Source organism: Parambassis ranga, chromosome 18 (genome assembly GCF_900634625.1).
Source record: "Parambassis ranga chromosome 18, fParRan2.1, whole genome shotgun sequence".
NCBI classification, from domain to species: Eukaryota; Metazoa; Chordata; class Actinopteri; family Ambassidae; genus Parambassis; species Parambassis ranga.
In genome coordinates this window covers 989,115-1,012,131 of record NC_041038.1, presented here as the reverse complement: position 1 = coordinate 1,012,131, position 23,017 = coordinate 989,115, and the positions used below count along the sequence as shown (strand labels likewise).

Genomic DNA, 23,017 nt, shown 5'->3' with positions numbered 1-23,017 from the left:
TTTCCATATATTTGGAATTTTGTTAGAGCTCAAACTTAAATTAAAAATGTGTGACAGAGGCTCGGCTATGTAATCTGAAGCTAGCTTTAAGAATTTGTCTGAGTCAAGCTTATCTGGCCCGGCAGACTTTTTGATATCCAGATCCTTCAGGGCTTTGAGAACATCCACAGCAGACACGGGGGAAAAAGTGAAAGTGTAATTAATAGGACTTTTGTCCATATTTAACGTTTCTGCAGTTGTAGTGGGGTTCTTAAAATTTGAGTCTAAAAAGTTAAAACAAGAACCGACAGATATAAAATGTTTGTTAAAATGATTTAGCATGGCAGATTTTTCAGTCACCGCTTTACCATCTTTGACCAAGAAGTTAGGGAATTCATTTTCAGGAGCAAAATCCGAAGTGGATTTAATGATTTTCCAGAACTTCTTTGGGTCATTCAAGCTTTTAGTTGTCTTAGAAAGAAAGAAGTTGGATTTTGCTGTTTTGATGAAAGAGGTACATTTATTTCTTAGCTGACGAAACCTTAGCCAGTCAGCTTCGGATTTACTTTTCCTAGCTCTGGACCAAGCAGCATCCCTATCTTTAAGAAGACTTCCAATTTCAGGTGAAAACCAGGGAGTTTTACGGCTTTTTACTCTGAATTTTCTAAAAGGTGCATGTTTGATAATAAGTCTTAAAAACTCATCATAAAAGTACTGCCAGGCTAAGTCCACATCATCAAAAAGTGACACTCTGCCCCACTCAAAGTGGGCAAGATCGTGAATAAAAGCTTGTTCATTAAAGTGCTTAACGATCTCTCTTGACTAGGATACACAGTAGCTATTGCACAATGATCACTAAGATCATTAGCAAAAATGCCTATTTCGGTGTATTTGTGTGGGGCGTTTGTCAGAATTATGTCAATCAAGGTTGATCTAGACGGGTGCTTTATGTTTGGCCGTGTAGGACTATCTATTAATTGTGTGAGATTTATGGAATCTATTAAACTGTCTGAAGATGAAGTCAACCAATCAAAATTTAGGTCTCCTACCAGCACAAATTCAGAAGAGTTTAACTCTGAGACTTTGTTGATTAGAGTTTCAAGGGCTTCATTGCAGGCTCCAGGAGGTCTATAACAGCCCATGATTGTGAGAGACTGTCCCTTCGAGAATTCAAGTTTTAGGGCTAAAAATTTAAATTGTTTCTGGATTGACAGAGAAGCAAGAACAGTGGCATGGAATTTGCTTTTTAAATAAATAGCTACTCCACCACCTTTTTTTGGTCTGTCACAGCGAAGAACATTGTATCCTGATATGAAAATATCCTTGTCTGAGACTGATTTATTCAACCATGTTTCAGAGAGCACCAGAATGTCGGTATCAGTGGTATTGAGCCAGATTTTGATCATATCTAATTTGGGTAACATACTACGAGCATTTATATGTATTATCCCAAGTCCTGATCTGGTTCTGAATTTATCAGGGGAATCAATATGGTTATGATTTAGCTGGGGGCCTGGGTTTGGTTCAACATTGCCTGAGAGCAAGAGTAGTAATAGAATAAAGCATTTTTTCCTGACAAAATTTTGCCATCATTTGATTTAGAGAGTTCTTCAGGAAAAGTGCCTTCATGAATAAAAGCTTTTTCAAAAATATAAAGAGACATTAAGGGTCAATTTTCTTCTACTAAATCCAGACTGAAGTAGCTCCATGACACATTACCCTAGCCTCTAGTACTACTATAAGGAATCTTAGAGTAATTTTCACCAGGATTCTGTTCTTTCACCCACACATTACCACCACTTGCATATTATTGCTGAGTAGCATCCCATTTCAGAGTAATGCTAAAGAAGTGTTCTTACACTAGACGAGTGTGATTGACTGTACTATTTTGTAATCAGAATGTTCAAATAATTCTCCTCCAGTTGATCAAAAATGCAGTGACAGATCAAAATGCGTATTTCTCCCATTATGCTTCTCTTCACTGGCTCCCTGCCAAATCCAGAATATACGTTAAAATCCTTTAGAGGCCAAGCTCCATCATCCAACTGTAGAATGTGACATTACCATACTATCCTGACAGGATGTGTCATTCTCAGAGTGACATTACTGGGTCACTGATTTCATTGTTGTCTTCACTTGTGTTTGTTTTTTCATAAATATTTCATTTGCTGTATATGTGTATCATATTAGATACCAGAGCCCTCTGTTGACTTTGATTTAAATTAAAGCAGCCTTGGTGCTTGACTTTATTTGTTGCCTATTCTGGGAAAAAAAAAGATTGATGAGGATGTTTCTCAAAATAGATGCCAATTCCACAGGGAAACCTTCAGGGCCTTTTAGGCCTTCAGACAGGCCCAGAAATGTTAGCATTGATATGCTCTATTACATTTATTTCTTTATTTTCTTTCGTTCTTAGTTTATCTTTCTTATTCTCTTTTTATGGGAGTGGAGTTTACATTTAGGTTTATGTCCTGCTTGTTCAACAACTGTTTGATAAATTGCTATTAAATGCATTCCCTACTTTGGCTTATGAGAAAACTCTTGTAAGGTTGAGAACAATGCATTTAAGATATTTAACTTTTTTGAGTGTGGGGCAAAATTTAGGCTTAAATAGTCACATAATATACACAGTCCATAACTTTACATGCACTCTTGCCATGTCTTTGATGGCATTTTAATTTTTTTGTCTCAATTTTCTTTGAATTTATGATGAGTTTTGCTTTGTTTATCATTCACTGCATGTAATGCCACAGTATCTATCTGTGTTTGTTGCTGGTTTTTTAGAGCAGCCTCTGTTTAATTTGATGCATTTCCATTGACATCAATCTCTTTCTTTATGTTCCTTTGTCTGATTGTTAAGAGCCACAATTTATTACTGAATAATACAAATGATACAGGGCTGTACTATGTGCTAAACCTAAAATAAACTACATTAATGATGCTTTTAAACAGGCCATGTGTTCAGGACAGAATGCAAAAAAAAACCTTGTTACAGTATGTTAGTCATTTGTCGTGTCCAGGATGCACCAATTAGTGCTTGTCTACCTTTTTCTGCTTTGCTCTGTCTTGCAGGCTGAGCCATTATCAGGCTGATGTCATGCAGTCTGGACCCAGCATGACACTGGTAATGAATTCCAACAAATCGGCAACATTGTGGACAATCTGCATCATTCAGTGGCCAGAAAATGATGAAAAACTTGATTGATTATAATCAAAATGTCAATTATTGTATTTAATTTATACAACTAATCAGTTTTATTACTGATAATTATGTTACTGAGTTACTACAAACTCAACAGGAAAAAATATGCCTATAAATAAATTTGATATTTAATCTTCAGCATTTCAATTAAGACTCAATACAGAGTGTCAACTGTGCTGCAACACCATACTGACCCTATAATTATGAGACTATAGGTTGATATTGGGTATTAATCAGAACAGGGGTGATGTGACAGCCTGTCTGTGTGCTACACACTGATCCAATGCAACATGTGAAGAAGTCCATAACTTCGTGGTCAAACACATCCAACACTTTAATTATAGTTCTGTCCATGGTTCTCATCATTGATGAAGGGCGTCTTCATTACTGGGTGTACTAGCACAGTTACAACTGACATAATTAGCATGTATGCTTTTCCTGTGTCTTGTTGCATTAAGATAATGTAGTTCTGGTATTTGGTATTTGGTATAGTTTATAGGCAGTTCTTGTTTGTAGACGTGGCAACGCAGCCTGGAGGTCAGGTGGAGGCCTTACCAGTAGGGAATAACAACTTATTTTGCTAAATTAGCAAAAAATGTAGTGTTTTAGGTCACTACATGCGAAGAGAGACTGTGCAAATGGTTGCAGTAGTGGATTAAGTGTGACTGTGTCAAAGCTTTGTGTTTTTTTCCAGGTGTTCAGGTTTTAAGGGTTCCCAAAGGAGCAACTTTAATTTAAAGGCTCCATGCTGTACCTGGGTGTAGGTGGAGTGCATGCTTTTGGCTGCTGATGAGGGATGTTGTAAATGTAATTTTATATTGCAAAACCAATAAAGTGTATTAACATTACTGACTGTAAATATTTGTTGTTTATGTGGATGCGTTATAGTATGTTGGTAGGGGGCCACTGTATTGTTGTGTGAGTTGAGGCCAGGGTTGGTTGCCAGCTCTACAAGGTTGCCAGTTTCCAGCAAGCAGCTGACTGTAAGGACTGCTCGTGGCCCACAGTATTTGAGTAAATTCAGCTTCCTGTTTAAAACTACAACACTAAATTTATGGATAAGCAGACTTTATTTTTCTTATTTAGGGTTATAAACTGATAATAGCAAGTCGTTGCAAAAACAGTTAAATGTCTCTATAGTCATACACAAAATCACAACATCGGCTGGAGATGTATAAAACCACATTCTTTATTTACAAATAGATATTCTGCAGTGATGCCAAACATTCTGTAAAAGATTGTCATACTAAAACACGGTTTTGCTGTCTGTACAAGTGGGATACAGTGAGCATAAAATACATGCACATATCTGTACATTCTGGTCCTGTCTCCAAAATAGATCTGATTACAAAATATAATGCACAATATAAACATCTGTGAAGTTCTGTTTCTACTTCAACAGCTGTCTCATATTTCATAAGTTCTGAAATGATTCTTCCTCTGGGTGTTGTGTATGAAAATAACAGAGCTGCTTAAGCTTTGCAAAAATAGACTCTGCTGTCTCTGTTGGTGCTGCTCTCTGCATATTGGAACACGTGCAGGTTCTGCATTTTCAGCAGCAAATATGTATGTGGGAACGTTGGCTAAGAAGTGTCTTTCTTTTTAGAGCAGTTGAGGAAAAAAAACAAGTAATAAAACATCTGACAGTCTGATCGTCTTAAAAATGTCTCAATGTGTCTGAGGTCAGACCAGAGGCAGGAAGCTGGAAAGCTCCAGAAAGCATCAAAAATACAAGCAGTCAGTCAGGAGACTTAACAGCCAATCAGCCCCTGCCATGTTTCTTTCAGTATCCCAAAGCAAAAACAAAATAATGACTTCAGACTGGGGCTTTGACATTATTATGGCCTGTTGGTTTCCCTACATGCATGAAAAAGACTTTGCCAAAACAACCCTTCAAATAACCAAAAGTGTCTTTTATTACAAATATTCAAACCAAACACTGATTCAAGAGCTGAACTTTCAAATGTTTAAGAGCGGCACTAATGGTTTTCCTACACACTTGGAACAGCTCATTACTGTAAGGCGTGCCTGCTGAGAAAGTAAAAGGAACAACCTTGATGTGTTTCTCTTACAGATAATCAAACCAAACAGTGACTCAAGAGCTGGACTTACAAGTGGCACCACTGCCTTCTTTAATACAGGAATCTATAGCTATACAAATAGTGTGCACTGCACAGACGGGACAAACCACCATTGACTCCATAGTGGGCCTTTCAAGTTTGTATAATAAAGTGGCACTGTTTCCCTATTTGCTGGAACGTTATCTTAGAAAGAGTCTGGTGCAAACCCCGGCCTCATCACTAAAGCTTACACACTGGTACTTTAAAGACAGTATTTGAAAATGTCAGTATGTGGCTTCCTGTGGAGGTAACATGAGGCAGACGAACAGCTGCTTCACGTGTTGATTGCGGATGTGTTGGCATGGAGACTAGCCAGTCATATAAACACGACAGACATAACGAGGCTGAAAAGGTTGAGCTGGTTAAAAATAATGATCTGTGCTACAGTCTGTAAACAAATTATCTGAATAAAAATCCTTCTTTTCCACGCTTGGATTTGTTTACAGTTTGTGAAATTGGTGCCATTAAATGTGGCTGAATTAGCCTTTAGAGGCTAATGTTTATACCCACGGATGATCATCACTGTGGCACTAACATGCAAAAGAAAAGTTGAAAACTTAACTGTAGTTCATTTGCTCTTTGTTTCTGCAATGTCCACACCACCTCCTGCTCTAACTACTCCTGTCCAAATCGTACAGTGGCCTAGAAGGACCACGCAAATGCAAAACCCACAGAATGAATACATGAAGCTGAACAACAAAGGTTAGCCGGAACAGAAGTAGTGACAAACTGGTGGATTTGTGCTATCTTCTGCCTACAAAGTAAAATAGGAGCAAGTTTGTGAAGTGAACTAATTGCCAAAAGTATTCACTCACCCATCCAACATTTGTAAAAGAATGGGCCGCTCTCAGTGAATTCAAGTGTGGACACTGTGATAGGATGCCACGTGTGCATCAAGTCTAGAACTGATTGGGAACGACAGCCACTCAGCCACAAAGTGGTGGGCCATATAAAATAACAGAGCGGGGTCAGCGGATGCCGAGACACAAAGAGTTCGCAGAGGTTGCCAACTTTTTGCAGAGTCAATCCCTACAGACCTCCAAACTTCATGTGGCCTTCAGAAGAGCTCAAGAACAGTGCGTAGAGAGCTTCATAGAATAAGTTTCCATGGTGGAGCAGCTGTATTCAACTCATACATAACCAAGTGCAATGCAAAGTGTTGGATGCAGTGGTGTAGAGCATGCCTCCACTGGACTCTAGAGCAGTGGAGATACGTCCTCTGGAGTGACGAATCACACTTCTCCTTCTGGCAATTTGATAGATGAATCTGGGTTTGGAGGTTGCCCGGAGAACGGTACTAGTCTGACTGCGGTGTGCCAAATGTGAAGTTTGGTGGAGGGGGGATTATGATGTGGGGCTGTTTTTCAGGAGCTGGGGTTGGCCCCTTAGTTCCTGTGATACCAAGAGATTTTGGACAATTCCATGCTCCAACTTTGTGGGAATAGTTTGGGGATGGCCCCTTCCTGTTCCAACATGACTGTGGATGAGCGAGTTTGGTATAAAAGAACTTGACTGGCCTGCACAGAGTCCTGTCCTCAACCCGAGAGAACACTTTTGGGATGAATTAGAGCGAAGACTGCGAGCCAGGCCAACATCAGTGTCTGACCTCACAAATGTGCTTCTAGAAGAATGGTCAGAAATTTCCAAAAACACACTCTTTAACCTTGCAGAAAGCCTTTCCAGAAGAGTTGAGGTTGTTAAAGCTGCAAAGGCTGGGCCATTAAGAATGGGATGTCACTTACGTTCATATGCATGTAAAGGCAGATGAGCAAATACTTTTGGCAATATAGTGTATGTTTGTCACAAATGCAATGGTAATTGCCTTTATATTTGTATATTTATACACTAATGTTGGACTCTTATAAAGCTAAAGCTTTAAAATTGATAATTATAAAGCTAAAGCTACTCCAATTGATAACACCTCAATGCCAGTATTATAAGTATTGTATACAGTGAGGTCAATAAGTATTTGATCACCCTGTGATTTTGCAAGTTCTCCTACTTAGAAATCATGGAGGGGTCTAGAATTTTCAGCATAGGTGCATTTCCACTGTGAGAGACAGAATCTAAAAATAAAAATCTGGGAATCAGATTGTATGATTTTTTTAACAATTCATTTGTGAATTACTGTGTCAAATAAGTATTTGATCACTTGCTGATCAGCTAGATTTCTGACCCTCCAAGACCTGTTATTTTGCTTTTAAATAGTCCAACTACACTCTGCTCATGATTCTAATTTAGTAGACCTGTTTGTGGGCTGTCATAAAGAAACCTGTGCACCCCACAATCAGCCAAAGTATAAGTAGCAACATGGGCAAAACCAAAGAGCTGTCAAAAGACACAAGAGACAATTGTAGACCTTCACAAAGCCGGAAAGGGCTACGGGGCAATTGCCAAGCAGCTTGGTGAAAAAAGAACAACTGTTGGGGCAATTGTGAGAAAATGGAAGAAGCTAACTGGGGCCCCACAGAAGATCTCTCCTTGTGGGGTATCAATGATGGTAAGAATCAGCCAAGAACTACACGGGAGGAGCTGATCAATGCCGTGAAGAGAGCTGGGACCACCGTTTCCAAGGTTACTATCAGTAATACACTAAGACGTCATGGTTTAAAATCATGCATGGCACGGAAGGTCAGCCCATGTCCAGACCCGTCAGAAGTTTGCCAGGGACCATCTGGATAATCCAGAGGAGTCATGGGAGAAAGTCCTGTGGTCAGATGAGACCAAAATAGAACTTTTTGGTCTTAACTCCATTCGCCATGTTTGAAGGAAGAAGAATGATGAGTATCATCCCAATAATACCATACCTACAGTGAAGCATGGGGGTGGTAGCATCATGCTCTGGGGGTGTTTTTCTGCACATGGGACAGGGCGACTGCACTGTATTAGGGAGAGGATGACAGGGCCATGTATTGTGAGATATTGAGCAAAAATATCCTTCCCTCAGTCAGAGCATTAAAGATGGGTCGATGCTGGGTCTTCCAACATGACAATGACCCAATGCAAACAGCCAGGATAACCAAGGAGTGGCTCCGTAAGAAGCAATCATATTCTGGCGTGGCCTAGCCAGTCTCCAGACCTAAATCCAATCAGAAAATCTTTGGAGGGAGCTTAAACCCCATGTTTTTCAGCGATAGCCCAAATAAATTGTTAAAAAAAAAAATCATACAATGTGATTTCCGGATTTTTATTTTTAGATTCTCTCTCTTGCTCCTCTCTCTAATGCACCTATGCTAAAAATTCTAGACCCCTCCATGATTTCTAAGTAGAACTTGCAAAATCACAGGGTGATCAAATACTTATTGACCTTATTGTGTATATATCTCAACACTAAGCTAATATTGTCCAATCTATGCCATGAGCGACTACTACAGAGAACCATCAGCCTCCAGATAAACAAATATTTCTCTGCTGCAGCTCACTGCATCCAAAATCTGTCCCCTAGTGTGTCTGTGGATTACATAACTTTGCTTGCTGATGAAGGCTGGTATATTTTATGATAGCAGCAGGAGATAAGGTAAGGTTTTACTTGCTGCTCCTACTGTTAGCAAGTTTGTTAAGTCACAAAATATGACAAATTATTTTGTGCACTTAATAGTTTATACTCTGTGAAAAAAACACTAATCCAAAATGATCAAATGAATGTTTGAGGGAGAGCATTGAAATAGTCAAATAAAAAAGGATTCACTGCCTTCATGAGGTACTTTGATTTTTTTATGCGCATGCTCAATATGCCTATTGAGCATGCTCATTAGTTGTGAGTCAAGAGTCTCCAAATGCAATTGGACTGCAACTTCCTCAAAACTCCATTTGCGACAGTGAGAAAATAAAATTCTATGACAGTGTCCTTGGTGTGAGACAAATGTGTTTAGGGCCATTGTTTTGGTTTGTTCAAAATCACCAAACAGCCCAGCACTGTTTCTGAAAGGGGTTAAATTGTTACACTGGACAGGTTAAGATGCTAAAAACTCAACCAAGCTAAAAGTGGCAAGTCAGCAAACTAAAGGGACAATGTACCACAACTGATACATACTGGTCTGCTGATACTATACTAATGGCCTATCACATATACATTACATAGTCTGTGCATGTTTTAACTTCTTTTACTACAATACTCCCAGCATCATCTACACCAACAGCATGGTGCCACTTTGAGTCAGACAATAACTTTGAGTTGACTACAGTAGTTTGTAAAAAAAAAGTTTCTCAGCATGTATAAAGACGCCAGCATTGTATTTTATGAAAAATGTAATGGTATTGGCACCAGAACTTAGTCTGACTAGTTGTCAGTATATTTTAGGATAGTTCTCTGGCATGAGGATTAACTTTTAATCACCACCGACTGTTTTAGTTTAGTTTAGAAAAATGAAGCTGCCTTCCCTACATTTGTGTCACAAAACCCCCCAGTGAAACCAGACCAATTACTAATGATTACAGTCAACAAAATGTGGGCAAAACTGACCTCTAAACTCAGAGCAAAGAAATCAAATTATTTAAAAATAACATGCAGAGAATTTGTGGATGAAAGATGAGAGGAAAATCCCTTAAACTGAGCAAAGTAAAATAAGTGAGAGTCTCAGTGCTCCTCTGCTCTGCATCAATCAACTCCAACAAGGCATAATTATGTAGAAGCTAAAGGAAAAATAAGTTAGGGTGAATTGGTTTTCCAGTGAGAGATGAATTATGTCAGACAGGCTGATAAACAGGAGGACAGGTTCCAAGTGAGTCCACAGCAGCTCTGCCTCTTATAAAGTGCTCTGATGCCCTCTGCTGGCAGCTTCAGCACAGCACTCACATTGCAGATACCCACCTGCCAAAGGCTTGTAAAATAATCTATATACAGATGTGAAGACCTTCTCCACACATAGGATTTATTGCTGAAGAACCAAGCAGCCCACTTCTTCACAGTTTGAATATAGCCTATACAGCTCCTTTAGAAGCACCTCAGATATCACCACCTGGGAGCTGTAACTTTAACTAGTGGAGGTGTAGAAATAAGTTGTTTCTCAGCAACATAAAAAACATCAGTAAAAATGCACCCTGATTACTACACAGATATCTAGTGCAAACAGCTACGTTTTGGCCATTGTCACTCTATAAATCTGACGACATGTGAATATTGTACAGCCTAAAATAAATAAATTATATATATATATATATATATATATATATATATATATATATATATATATATATATATATATATATATATATATATATATATATATACACAACCCAATAAAGTATAAGAGTGGCTTAAAAACTGTAAAAATGGAATGACAAACTATTCACAACGGATGCTAACAATATATAACAATCTCCACCTTTATGACCGGAAACATACTCTGTACAAGAACACTACCCACAGGAAGTGCAGTACACTCATATTCTTAATATTCTTTTGTACTTGCACTACAGATAATGTTCACAGACCTGTACCTAGAAGAACACACACTTTAAACCATCACCATCACAGCAGAAAATAAAGGCACGAGTAAATTCATTTGCAGTCGTGACTACCTGTCCTACCGATTCTGTTCAAGTCAGGGTACTAAATTTGCCTGTAATTTATCTAAATGGCACTCATGAGTTAGACCTCAATGAACAGTAGTGACTCAAACTAAATGGCTCAAATACTCATTTCCAGCTGCTTCCAGACAAAAAAAACAATTCTGCTTGAGTATAGTCAAATACAGCACTGATTATGTATCAACGCTTAAATGTAAAGCTAATTTTGCCAAATGCTAAATAGTAAGTTCATAACTGGAATGATTAAAACAGAAAACCCTGCCTTGATGACATCTTGAGTCCTATGGGCTTTGCAGCTGATTATCAGATGCATCCAATCAAAGCAGATAATGCCATAAATAGCCTGCAGGGTATGACACCATAAACAGCAGAAGGATCTGAATGTTAAGTCCTTAAGTCACAATCATTTAGAGGCATTGCAATGAATCAATTTGATTGAAAGTTAAATTAGAGTGGACCCACTGACTTCTGAAATTTGGTGGTTGTGCTGGTGTGACCAGGTCCTTAACACATGGCACAAGTGTGATGAGCAGGACTCAAACAGAGTATGTTTCAGCTGTCAGAACAATAACCACCAAAACTCACCTTTACCAACCAGACTACTGACAATGAACCATGCAGAGGTAAGTAGCATTCATATATCTCTGTACATAATAAACATATTCAAGAAGAGGAATTCTGTCTGTCAGTCACTGTATCTGAATAAAGATAAAAACCTGCTAATATAAACGCCTCACATTAAAAAAAAACTAAACGTGAAACAGATTGCATCACTAGGCCCATTTTGTCTAACGGGGCTGTTCCAACGTCCCATTCCTATACACCAGTGCAGCTACAACAGGGCTATTTGCCATTAAGCAGTCATACACAGAGAGAAAACCCACAAAAAAAGGCAAAGATGCCAACACCTCCCTGTGAGTCTATCAAACAGGATGCAGTGCTGCCATTAAACATGTTTAGTAAAGGTTGTCATTTTCTACACCGTAAACACGGGTTGTTCAGCAGCTGACAACTTAAAGCAGTGTCCATGTCTTCTTTTAAGAGATGCTGTAGAGTTAAAGGATGATTCTGGTTTATCCAGACTCCAATTTCAATCATCTACTGCTATTATCTTTTATTTTCTAGGTGTCACCACCATGGTTCTATGACATCACAGCATAATGTTGTATGTTTTAAAAAAAGGATGGGGGGAAAAACAGGAAAAGGACAAAACAAATGTTGAAAAAACAACAAATATTTGTACCATAAAAGTATTTAAGTAAGCTCAGCAGCATGCCAGGTATCACTGTATTTGAATGAGCTCAGCAAAATTTACTTCACAGTTAATTTTTGATTACGAAATTAGAGATTTTAGCCAACTATTATCAGAATAACTCTATTTTATTATGTATTACTAAGTAAAATAGGAATGAAAACAGAATAGATATAAATGAAGTGAATATTTTTTGCATTATACACAACATGAAGAGCTGTAAGGATTGCAGAGATAATACCGATTTTGTTGCAAAAATGTTGTGACGTCTGTTTTGTAAATTTGTGGTTTATAATTACAAAAAATATTCAGGTTCTACCTATAATAAATAGAATAGAAAATGATCTTTGTGATTTTTTAACGAGAGAATTTCCCCAATATTTTTCAATCACCTTTCACCTTAACAGCTCTGCATGGTTTTATTATTATGGTGATAATAAATTATCACACTTATAATACTACTTTTGGACTGTATGAAAGTAAGAACTTGTAGTAAACCAGAATCATTCTCTAAAAGAAGAGGCAGACTGAGTAAAGTTTGTGTACACTAAAAATATTGATGCTTCATCACAAATGGATGACATCTACCTGCATTAGTGTGAGGAGGACTGGTCCTTCACTGTTCCAGCATCACATATCCTAATGACAGCGATGGACAAAAGAAGTGTCCTTGGGACCAGACGGTCTTGGATTCAGTCCAGCAACATGAACCCTGACCTACACATACTCAGAGATGAGCACCAGCTCTTAACTGATCCATATGACTAAAGTCATAAAATGTAGAATACGAAGGGTCTGTGGACCACAAAAAATTGCTACAAAAATCCTCAGCTCTCCGTGGCATTCTAGCCCACATGCCTGTTAGCTTGGTCCCAGCTGGACCAGACCTGAACTCTAACATTAAAGGAAAAACACACTTTTGACTGCTCCATTGATGGAAGATGCCATGACAGTGTGTAAGGAGTAGGGCAGGGATCAGGAAAGGCAGAGAGAGCTGAGGGAGGAGGTGAGGGTGCAGACAGGGGTGGGGAGGCCGTAGAAGGAGGGGTCAGTGAAAGGGAAGAGGAAAAGAAAGAAAAGGAAGACCCCCAGCAGGTAGGAGGAGAGGACAGTGAGGCGGTGGGGGTGCTCCAGGGCCGTGCTGATTGCAGGGAAGCCCATGTAATTACAGAAGGAGTGGCAGAGGACCGGACCTATTAGGTGACCTGCAACACACAGTGAGTGAAGCCATTAACACCACAGCACATTCTCATGTACCATCAGACCCTGAAGATAATGTCTGGAGGAAGTTTCCAGTTTTGGAAAGTTACAGTAAACTATGACACTGCTAATATGAACATGGATCAACATGCTTAAAAAAACTATTTTTAGAAACAGCTATACATCTGCTGTGTCTGTCTCACAATTCTATAAATTCCCTTATCTCCATAATCAATATGCTTCAATGCTGAAGAAGATTGCAGTGTACTACATCTCTCAAGTTTTTTCTGCTTCACTTAAAACACAGGTGATATTGAAAATGTAGCCAGACAGGAATTACATTAAAAAACTAAGAGCATCTCACCTGTTCTGATGAAGATGAAGGCAGTGTATGCCCCAAACACTGCTGTGTAGGAGAACTGAAACACTGCAAACCACAATAAACAATTAGCTTTTTTTGCTACTGTGTAATGCAGTCACAGTCTGAAAGGTTACACATCATTAAACACTTACCTGCAGACAGAAAAATCCCTGACAGCGTCCCCTGCCTGAACCTCAGAAGCTCGATCACATGGTGAAAATGAGCTGGAGGGGAGGCCACAGCAGAGATTCAATGACATGACTTAACGGTGCAGCATCACAGACATGTCAGTAGAGATATTCTCTGTGATAAAGTGTTACATCAATAGTGTATCTGCAGCTGTCAAAACCAAGTCATTACTTATTTTGTAGCTAAGGCTTGAACAGAATGTCAAGTGTGACTAAAAACCAAGACATTTAGTTCCTATACCAGCCTGCAGACTGTTTTCTACTTAAAGGACTCAGGTGAGTTTTCCCACCTTGCCTAACTGATGTTTTTTTACTGATTGGCCACTACATCAGTTAGCTGGACCTAATTAGCTAATGTTACAAACACACACTAAATCAATGCAGTGTGGTAAGCCTCTTGCTTGCGCTATAATGCCCAGGGTTCTTACACTTTTTCCAAAGTCAAATTTATACACTTTCAAGGACAATTTTTCTATAATTTCAAGCACCTAGCAGCAATAGTACATTACACACTCAAAATGATTTGTCGCATTTTTAATTGGATTAAGAGATGATATAATACCATAAACAAAAAGAAGTGCTTTGCAACGTCACTGTCAGGAAACATGGTCCTGAAAATGTCCCCTACGCTGTCACATGATTTGTAGCAAGACTGGTGGCTTACATTTTTGATGTCCAGCATATTCCTGCTTTAAACAAATGGTTTTATGGTGCTGCTGGTCCTCCTGGTTGTCAGATGTGGATTAGAGGGGCGGCTCCACTGGCTGCTTCTACCACTACACTGCCACTGTCTACACTGATGTGGATGTTCCTGTGCTGTTTAGTGTAGTAATAATTGCTGGAAATAATTGTGCATGGCAGGACTTGGATTTCGATTTCTCCCTTAAGACTTACCACATACAAGCTGTCTAACATTCTTCTATAGTTATTTTTCTTCCTACATTAGCTTGATCATGTCAATGGAAACAATGTATTATGTATTTAAATACTTGTGTGCATGCATTTGCTATATAACATCCTTTTTATATAAACATGCAGCCTTAAAATCATCTGTTTATATATGCCAAAGTACTACTGGCATATAGTGTGCCTCAGGGAAAGTGATGATTTTCCAGGTATTAGTCAAATTCCCAAATAAACATAGTTCAGACTGCTGAGAAGAACTCTGGATTGCAAAATATGTGAAATTATCCCATTTTTGGCCTGTGACGACTGTAAAGCCTATATTCATGTTGCCTGGTTGTGCATTGGGCTAACGTTTGGTGAAATTTTATTTCACGACATTGCTAACTTTATGGTTAATTAGGTTAAACTGGCTACTGTTACTTTATAATTAATAACTGTAGATCGTCTCTTGGTGGACAGCTGCAGCAGCTCCTTTCAACAGACTTTGAAGGACGTTTTTGGGGGATCTAGTCCTTGTTTGATCTATAGTTTTTTAATTTGTTTTCGCTAGCCAACGCTTATTAAACAAGAGCATCCACATGGGTACACTCGGTTTTCGGTAGAGGGGGCGGCATCACACATGGCCGACGCAGCCATGCGAAGGCCCACAGAGCAAGTTCACTTCAGGCTCTTGGACTCTCTATTCCTGGTTCTATTTCATTTTCTGAAATGCGAACTATTAAGTCAGAAAGCGGGTTGACTAATACTGTTCCACTTTCAAGCATTTTCAAGCACTTTGTGCAAAATTCAAGCACTTTTTAAACCTTGAAAACACATCATTAAAATTGCAAGCATTTTCAAGGATTTCAAGCACCCGTAGCACCTGAATGCCATTATTAGAAAAAGCTAGCTGTTAGCAATTATCTGTTCAGCTGTCTACATACTTTTGATAATGTATGCTCACACAAGCAGTTGCAGTTAAGCAGCTGATTACTAAACTTACCAACTCCAAAAAACAAAGGGCAGGTGAAGATAGCAGTGAAGGGACCAGCACAGGGCACCAACATGGGCAGCATGCAGGCTCTGAACACCAGCTCCTCTGTTAGGGGCGCCACCACCTGATTCCTCAACCAGCGCATGTCGCTGAGACACAACATCCAAAACCACGGGTCTGCAGGAGGATAAGGGCAAGAGATCACATCATCTTCCACTGTTAGCATGCTAATAAAAAAAAAGACCTTTTTGGTTTGCTCACCAAAGGCTACCCGGATTCCATCTATGAAGCTCCACGGACAGTCCATAGCCAATTGAATGAGAGGGCCCAAAAACAAAACCTGCAAAAATCATTAAATGCCCTTTTTATCTACACAGCATCCCAACTGTTTTGACAAATGTTGCTCAAAACACTACATAATATCATTTGGCACTGTCTTTCCATATTTTCATTTTTCATACATACACTGTAAATATTCTTACATACTAAGTCATGCAGATCTTACCATGGTGAGCAGCAGAGGAAGTATAATGGCAGGAATGAGGCCTTCAAACCGGATCCCCATGAGAGCCAGTAACGATGAACCAGTCTGACAAGCCCACAAGCATTCATTACAAATCTAGGTATGTATGCAAATGTGCCTGACAGCAATGTGTTATAGACTGCTTAATGATCTAATATAACCCAGAACTGTGAGAATGGAGTGACAGGGCAGTCATGTACTTACCCTGACACCTGTGCATTCTCTCCATGCCCACACAAACAAAGGCGACAGGGCCGACACGATCAACACACTGGTGAAGCGTCTCTTTATGACGGCAGGATGGTCCCTGAGGATGGAGGTCAATGACAACAGCATTATCAAAAAATGACACAATGAACTACAGTGACATTACTGCCATTAGTCTGTTCTGGTTCACTGTTCTTTTATACTGTCTAGTAGTATACCTGTCTAGGTATGTGTGCTTATCCATCACAGTAATGGCACTTGAAGAGGCTGTTCAAGAGCTATTAGGCCTACTAAATGTTTTTAACTACTAGAATTCACATAGTGACACAATGTGGCAGTATTGTTTACAGATATTAACTGGAGACATGCCAAAGTGCCATCTACAGTCATGACCAAAAGTTGGCACCCCCTCTTTGGAGTTAATAAGAAGCCAACGTTCTACAGTGAGAAAGATTATTCACAAGTGGAAAACATTCAGGTCAGCTGTCAATCTTAACAGGTGTTGACGTCCCAGCGAATTCATCCCAAAATCTGAGAAATACAAAAACCCAAGAGCTACATGTCCTCTATGGCTACAGTTTCCTCCAGGTAAGAGCTAAATAAAGCAAAAAAAAGAAGAAGAAAAAAAACATAGACAGAATTCAAAGACAACAAAGGGAAGCAGTAGCAGAAGCAGAAGGTGTGGTTAGTTTTTTATTCTAATACCTTTCTGGAATTAAGTGCAGCATACACCTAGAAGACAGCCCAAATGGCATTTACATACATGAGTTCCATTGGGGGGTCCCAAATAGCAGCACTGCACCACCATCATACTCTGGCTTATTTAGAAAACAGGCTACCTGCCACAGTCTCTGCATGAAATTACATACACAATGTGTACAGGTATGACAATGGGTCACAGAATAAATTTTAGCCCTCGAGTTCTTTTAAAGGTTAGACTGGTCACGGCTATAGAGCCAGTTCAGTTTCTGCATGTTTTTGAGCTGTAAAGTAAATGATATCATTGTTTTGTCATGAATCACAGAAGTACTGGTATTGTTGACATTCATGCCAAATTTATTAGCATCTGTATTTTATTGATTGAACACCAGCCTATCTGTTTAAAAGAACAACTTCAATTTGGCTTCTGTTTTCTTTATATACAGTATTTCTATACTGTAAACAACGGGTTTAAGGCATGCTTAAATCTAGGAGATGCTCTACTGTGAAATAGCCACACTATGGTGCTGTTGGATAAACAGTCAAAAACAGTGTAAACGAATATGCTCAGAAGAAGCTTTCACAACACATAATATTTGAGCCTGTCCAGCTGCAAACATCTTAATAGGTAAATACTGCTGGAGTGGAATATTATTTTCTATGTAAATTAAGCATTTCTATCCGTCATTGTTTTAGCTCACCTCGGCAGGTCACTCCTCCAAACGTATAAACTGCCGACATAAGAGCAAGCTAGCAGCAGACAGGACAGAACTGAAATCCAGCATATCCCATCCGGAGCTACAAAGTCGCCTTTGGTGTGTTTCATCCCCTCTGACAGAAGGTTTGCGGACAAATCTTCCTCTTCTGCCATAACGGCTGCCGGGTGAGACTCAACTTAATAACGACTGCACACCGGGACGGGTGCTGCACCGTCTAACAAAACGACACACCCGCCGACATGAGCGGTGAAGTCAATAGTTGGCTTTCAAATAGTGCGCTTACGTAGCTAGCTGAGTGCTAACTTCTCCGGCGCTTTCTAACTGCGTCATTACACGTTTCTTCTTCTGCGGCTTCGACATTGCTCTATTGCCCTCTTGTGGAGGGTCCTGCTGGTTCTCCCGCCGTGATCTGCGCCACGAATTCATATTATTTATCATTTTTATTTTTTAAATATTGTTTTTCCATATAAATCAAAGAAATATATTTCATCCAGGGATAGCAAATAAAGTAAGTAGTAAATAAAGACTGAGAGACAAGCAAAAAAAGCAAGTATGAATCCCAGCATAGATATAATATCTCCAAAATATATTTCCATAATGTGTTCAAATACTCTCCTAAACTAAAGTTTGTAGCATCTTTCAAATAGTTGTGATGGTATAGGTTTTCCTTGTAGGATACAGAACTACCAACAGATGGCACCAGAGCAATGGATGTTCAAAGGGGCCAGAAGTTCTCAGTGCATTTGTGTATTTATTAGACGGCCCTTAGAATGTTTTCTCTTTCTCTTTGAAATAGTTTTGTGTGGAAAAATATAACTGATAATGTACAACAATGTGGGGAACACCTTTCTAGCCCCTGACATGGAGCTTGCTCAGTTGTTACAGAAATCTGCCTCAACACATGTAGCAGTATTCCCTGCTGTCCCTCTGTTCTAAGCGACCAGCTGAATCATTTCCCCCCATATCATCTGTGGCCTTACATGTTTAAAAACAAGGCTGCAGTCATGCTCGCAGCTCTGTGATGGTGTCCTCAAAGTTGCCTACAAAGTTGCAAACATCAAGACATTTATGAGGCTGACCCTGCAGGCTAATGGTTGGTGTTAGCATGCCAAGGTACAGCTGGGGCTAATAGTAAATCAAGTATTAGACAAAATTTACAACTGATAATGGCAACCAAAAACATCTTAACCAAATGCTATGTTATTATATTCAATATTTCACACAGAGAGGAAATTAAGAAATCCCTAAATCAGTCGAATCAAGATCTCTCTCTCTCTCTCTAGAGAGCGAAAGAGAGAGAGAGCGAGAGAGAGATATCGGTGTATCGGCGTATAGGAGTATGTGGATGCAGAGGCCGATGGAAGAGACATTTCTGTTGAGATTGTGTGCGTAATTATAACGTAAGTTTGCAGTTTGTATTTATCGTAGTCCAGATGTTTAATTTGGTTTATTATGTTATGGTTATGTTAATGGTACAACCGTAGCTGACCGGATAATGTTTAAATTATTAATAGACTATTGTGTCTAGCAGTCATCTTCCCTTCAGAGAACTGTAAATTTATGTTGGTTATGTTGTTTTTGCTTTTTTATTTTAATGTAGAAAACCACACAACAAGGTACAGCATTGTTAATAAAGAGGCAATTGATTACATCCCCACCATTCTTATCGATGCTCCCTGGTGGCCACAGTGTTTTGGAACCTAAGTAGAGAAAGCTCTCCCAGCCGTTAAAATATTGGTGCTGAAACCCGGGACATTGTGGCCACTGAGGGTAAGAATATATATCCAGACAAGCAGCACACTGAACGCCTGAAGCCTTTGGTCGTCCATGACGAGCCACAAGACCTACAGCCTGAATGGAAGATTATGTTGGCTCCCTGTCAGCACAGCAGCGACAGACACAATATTCTGATGATTCCAGTGAGACAGATTACCTGCAGCAGCCATATCCAAGTATAGACAGGATGGCAGAGAGAACCGCTGGGATGACGCCTCTCACACTAACCCTACAACCTGATGACTGAAGTAGCCTACAGTGATCAACGTGCCTACCACAGTCTGCGTATGGAGGCCCACCTTTCCAGAGCTGAGTCTGAAGTCTGAACCAGAAACCTCAGCTGAGGTACTAGAAGCCCTCCAGAGGTTGGTAGAACATAATCAGAAAATGCAGCGGCAGATGATGGAAATGCGGAGGCGTCTCGATGCCAGAAACATACAGCCTGACCATCAGCCACTGTGGCAGACAACCGTTTTACCTGCAGTAGACAGTGGATATAAAAAACGTGGGTTTACTGCTTCTGTAGCAGCCGAAGGTCGCACACTAAATGAATGGGATTGGCCATTACCTCCCCCCAGTGGCATAGGACATTGTAGGTCAACCTACCGGATGACTTGACTGAGATCACAGCTTTGCTGAGAAACATGGATACGGCATGTCGGGGACCATCATTCGACCAGCCAGAGGGGTATTCTTCAAGGCCTTGTGCGCAGACACCGGAATATTACATACCTCACACCCCAGCTAGAAGCGCTGCCCACCAGCGCGTGACGATGTATTGTGGACCTGTACCCTCAATTCCTGCGTTTACCAAAGGGGATCCAAGGGAATTCGCCAGATTTAAGGTAGCTCTGGAGAATCTGCTGCCAGAGGATGCTACAGAACGTTTCAAGTATCAGATACTTGTAGATCAGCTGAAGCATTAAGATGCCCATTCGGCTAGGCCCTCCGGAGGGACCAGCAGCAGTAAAGACAAGGTTGGGTTGGGTGCTTCAAGGGCCAACAAAGCACATGCAATGACAGTCTACAGTGCAACAATGCCTGCACATTTCTGCTCTTTCCCCTTCTGTAGAGCTACTGCAGAATATGGAGAGATTGTGGCAACTGGATGTCCTTTCTTATAGGAGTGAGAAGAAGGTCACCTGCTCCAGGCAGGACCAGGAAGCCCTAAAATATTTGGAGACTAAAACCATAAGGGTAGACATTGATGGCATTCAGTGTTATGCCACCCCTCTGCTACGGGTGAAGGACATGCCAAAGCTCCATGCACCTAAGGAAGCTGTGTTAGCCAATCTGCGTAACACTGAAAGACGTCTCCTGTGTGACCCTGAAAAGGCAGCTGCTTATTGCGCAGAAATAAGAAAGTTAGACGAAGCAGGTTATGTCATTAAGGTGCCAGATAGCGAGCTAGGAAAGGCAGAAGACTTCACTTTGTTCACACTAACGATGTTTCTTCCACAGGTACAAGGGTTAATCACGGTGTTCCACAGGGTTCTGTGCTCGGACCGATCCTGTTCACCCTCTACATGCTCCCTCTAGGAAACATCATCCAGAAGCACGGCATAAACTTTCATTGTTATGCTGATGATACCCAGCTGTATTTATCCATGAAGCCTGAAGAAACGGAGCCGCTAGTCAGACTACAGGCGTGTCTAAAGGACATAAAGGACTGGATGTCCTCCAACTTTTTACTATTAAACTCGGACAAGACTGAGGTCATTGTTTTTGGACCTAAACATCTCAGAACTAGTTTATCAGATAATACTTTCTCTCTGGATGGAATTACTCTGGCCTCCAGTACGACTGTGAGGAACCTTGGAGTTATCTTTGATCAAGACATGTCGTTTGTCTCTCATATTAAGCAGGTCTCCAGGACCGCTTTCTTTCACCTGCGTAATATTGCTAAGATCAGGAGCATCCTCTCTCAGAGTGATGCTGAAAAGCTCATCCATGCTTTTGTCACTTCAAGACTGGACTACTGCAACTCTTTACTGTCAGGATGTCCACATTACTCCATCTACAGTCTGCAGCTGATCCAGAACGCAGCAGCTAGAGTTCTGACAGGAAGCAGCCAAAGGGATCATATCTCTCCTGTTCTAGTGTCTCTTCACTGGCTCCCAGTGGACTCACGAATACACTTCAAGATCCTTCTTCTAACCTACAAGGCTCTTCATGGACTTGCTCCATTGTATCTGCAGGACCTGAATGTACCATATGTTCCCTAATAAGACACTCAGATCTCTGAGTGCAGGTTTACTTGTAGTTCCTAGGATTCAAGTAGAATGGGAGGACGAGCTTTCAGCTATCAGGCACCACTATTATGGAACCAGTTACCAATCTGGGTCCGAGAGGCAGACACTGCCTCCACCTTTAAGACTAGACTTAAAACTTTTCTGTTTAGTAAGGCGTACAGTTAGCCTTAGACCTAGTGTGTAGCACAGCTATGCTGCTCTAGGCCTATGTTGTCGGGGGGCACAAACATGATCCTCTGAGCAGTTTCCCCCTCACCCTCTGACCTCTCCTATACTCACCAGTCTGGCTCATACTGGGTAATATCGTCTCATAGTCTGTGTTTACTGTCTTCCTCGTAGTTCTGTGCCTCGCTCTCGCTCTCTCTCTGTCTCTTTACAGGTCTCAACACCCATGCTGACCTGCAGTCCGGCCTCTGACCTCTCTCTAGGCCTACGTTGTCGGGGGGTACAAACATGACCCATTGAGCAGTTTCCCCCTCACCCTCTGACCTCTCCTCTACTCTCCTTAGTCTGGCTCATATTGGTAATATCGTCTCATAATCCGTGTTTACTGTCTTCCTCGTAGTTCTGTGCCCCGCTCTCACTCTCTCTCTTTGCAGGTCTCAAGACCTGCATACTGCATACATACATATAAAGTGACACAGCTCATCATTCACGACACAGATAAGGCCCTTAATCACCCAGGTGCAGAATGCCTGTTTGCAGAGCTACGGCGCAAGTATTGGATTCTGCAAAGCAGTAAAGAAACACCAACGACTTTGCCCTGATTGTCAGAGGTGGAGAGCCGCCCCAGCCATACCAAGTCTGGCAGGTCTACCACCATTTATTGTAAAGGTTGGTTGTCCTCATGAGAAGATGATGGGGCATCCTATTCAAGTGTTTGACAACATGTGCAGTTCATCTAGATCTTCTGCCCAGTTTGGACTAAGTTCCATACTCCACGAGAACAGAGAACTCGCTCTACGGGTGGTAATAGTAAAAAAAATAGTTTGTTTCGGCACGGAGGTACCATACTTTGCAAGAAGTGTGTGCATACGGCCCTCCTACTCAGCACACACAAAAGGTTGACAATGCAATTGTATTGCAAGATGAGAGCACAGTTGTGGTTACCTGGCCGAACAAGCTGATAAT

The 23,017-nt window shown here is 40.5% G+C and overlaps 1 protein-coding gene across 1 annotated transcript; it reads right to left on the bottom strand.

Moving 5' to 3' along the window:
• Window positions 1–10,522: 10,522 nt before the first annotated feature.
• Window positions 10,523–18,170, bottom strand: rce1a (Ras converting CAAX endopeptidase 1a). Its single transcript, XM_028429065.1, has 8 exons — window positions 17,841–18,170; window positions 16,438–16,540; window positions 16,216–16,299; window positions 15,972–16,050; window positions 15,720–15,887; window positions 13,796–13,867; window positions 13,647–13,709; window positions 10,523–13,287 (listed from the first exon to the last, which is right to left on the bottom strand). Exons 1-8 carry the CDS (start codon window positions 18,008–18,010, stop codon window positions 13,058–13,060), a joined length of 969 nt encoding a protein of 322 aa, XP_028284866.1. The 5' UTR covers window positions 18,011–18,170; the 3' UTR covers window positions 10,523–13,057.
• Window positions 18,171–23,017: the final 4,847 nt, after the last annotated feature.

Bases quoted from the DNA above. Each gene is read 5' to 3' on its own strand.
- rce1a (XM_028429065.1), bottom strand. From the start codon at position 18,010: ATGGCAGAAGAGGAAGATTTGTCCGCAAACCTTCTGTCAGAGGGGATG. The intron at 16,541-17,840 runs GTGAGCTAAAAC...CTCCATCCTCAG, and splicing joins TGGAGGAGTGACCTGCCGAG to GGACCATCCTGCCGTCATAA. The intron at 15,888-15,971 runs GTGAGCAAACCA...ATCCTCCTGCAG, and splicing joins TGGAATCCGGGTAGCCTTTG to ACCCGTGGTTTTGGATGTTG.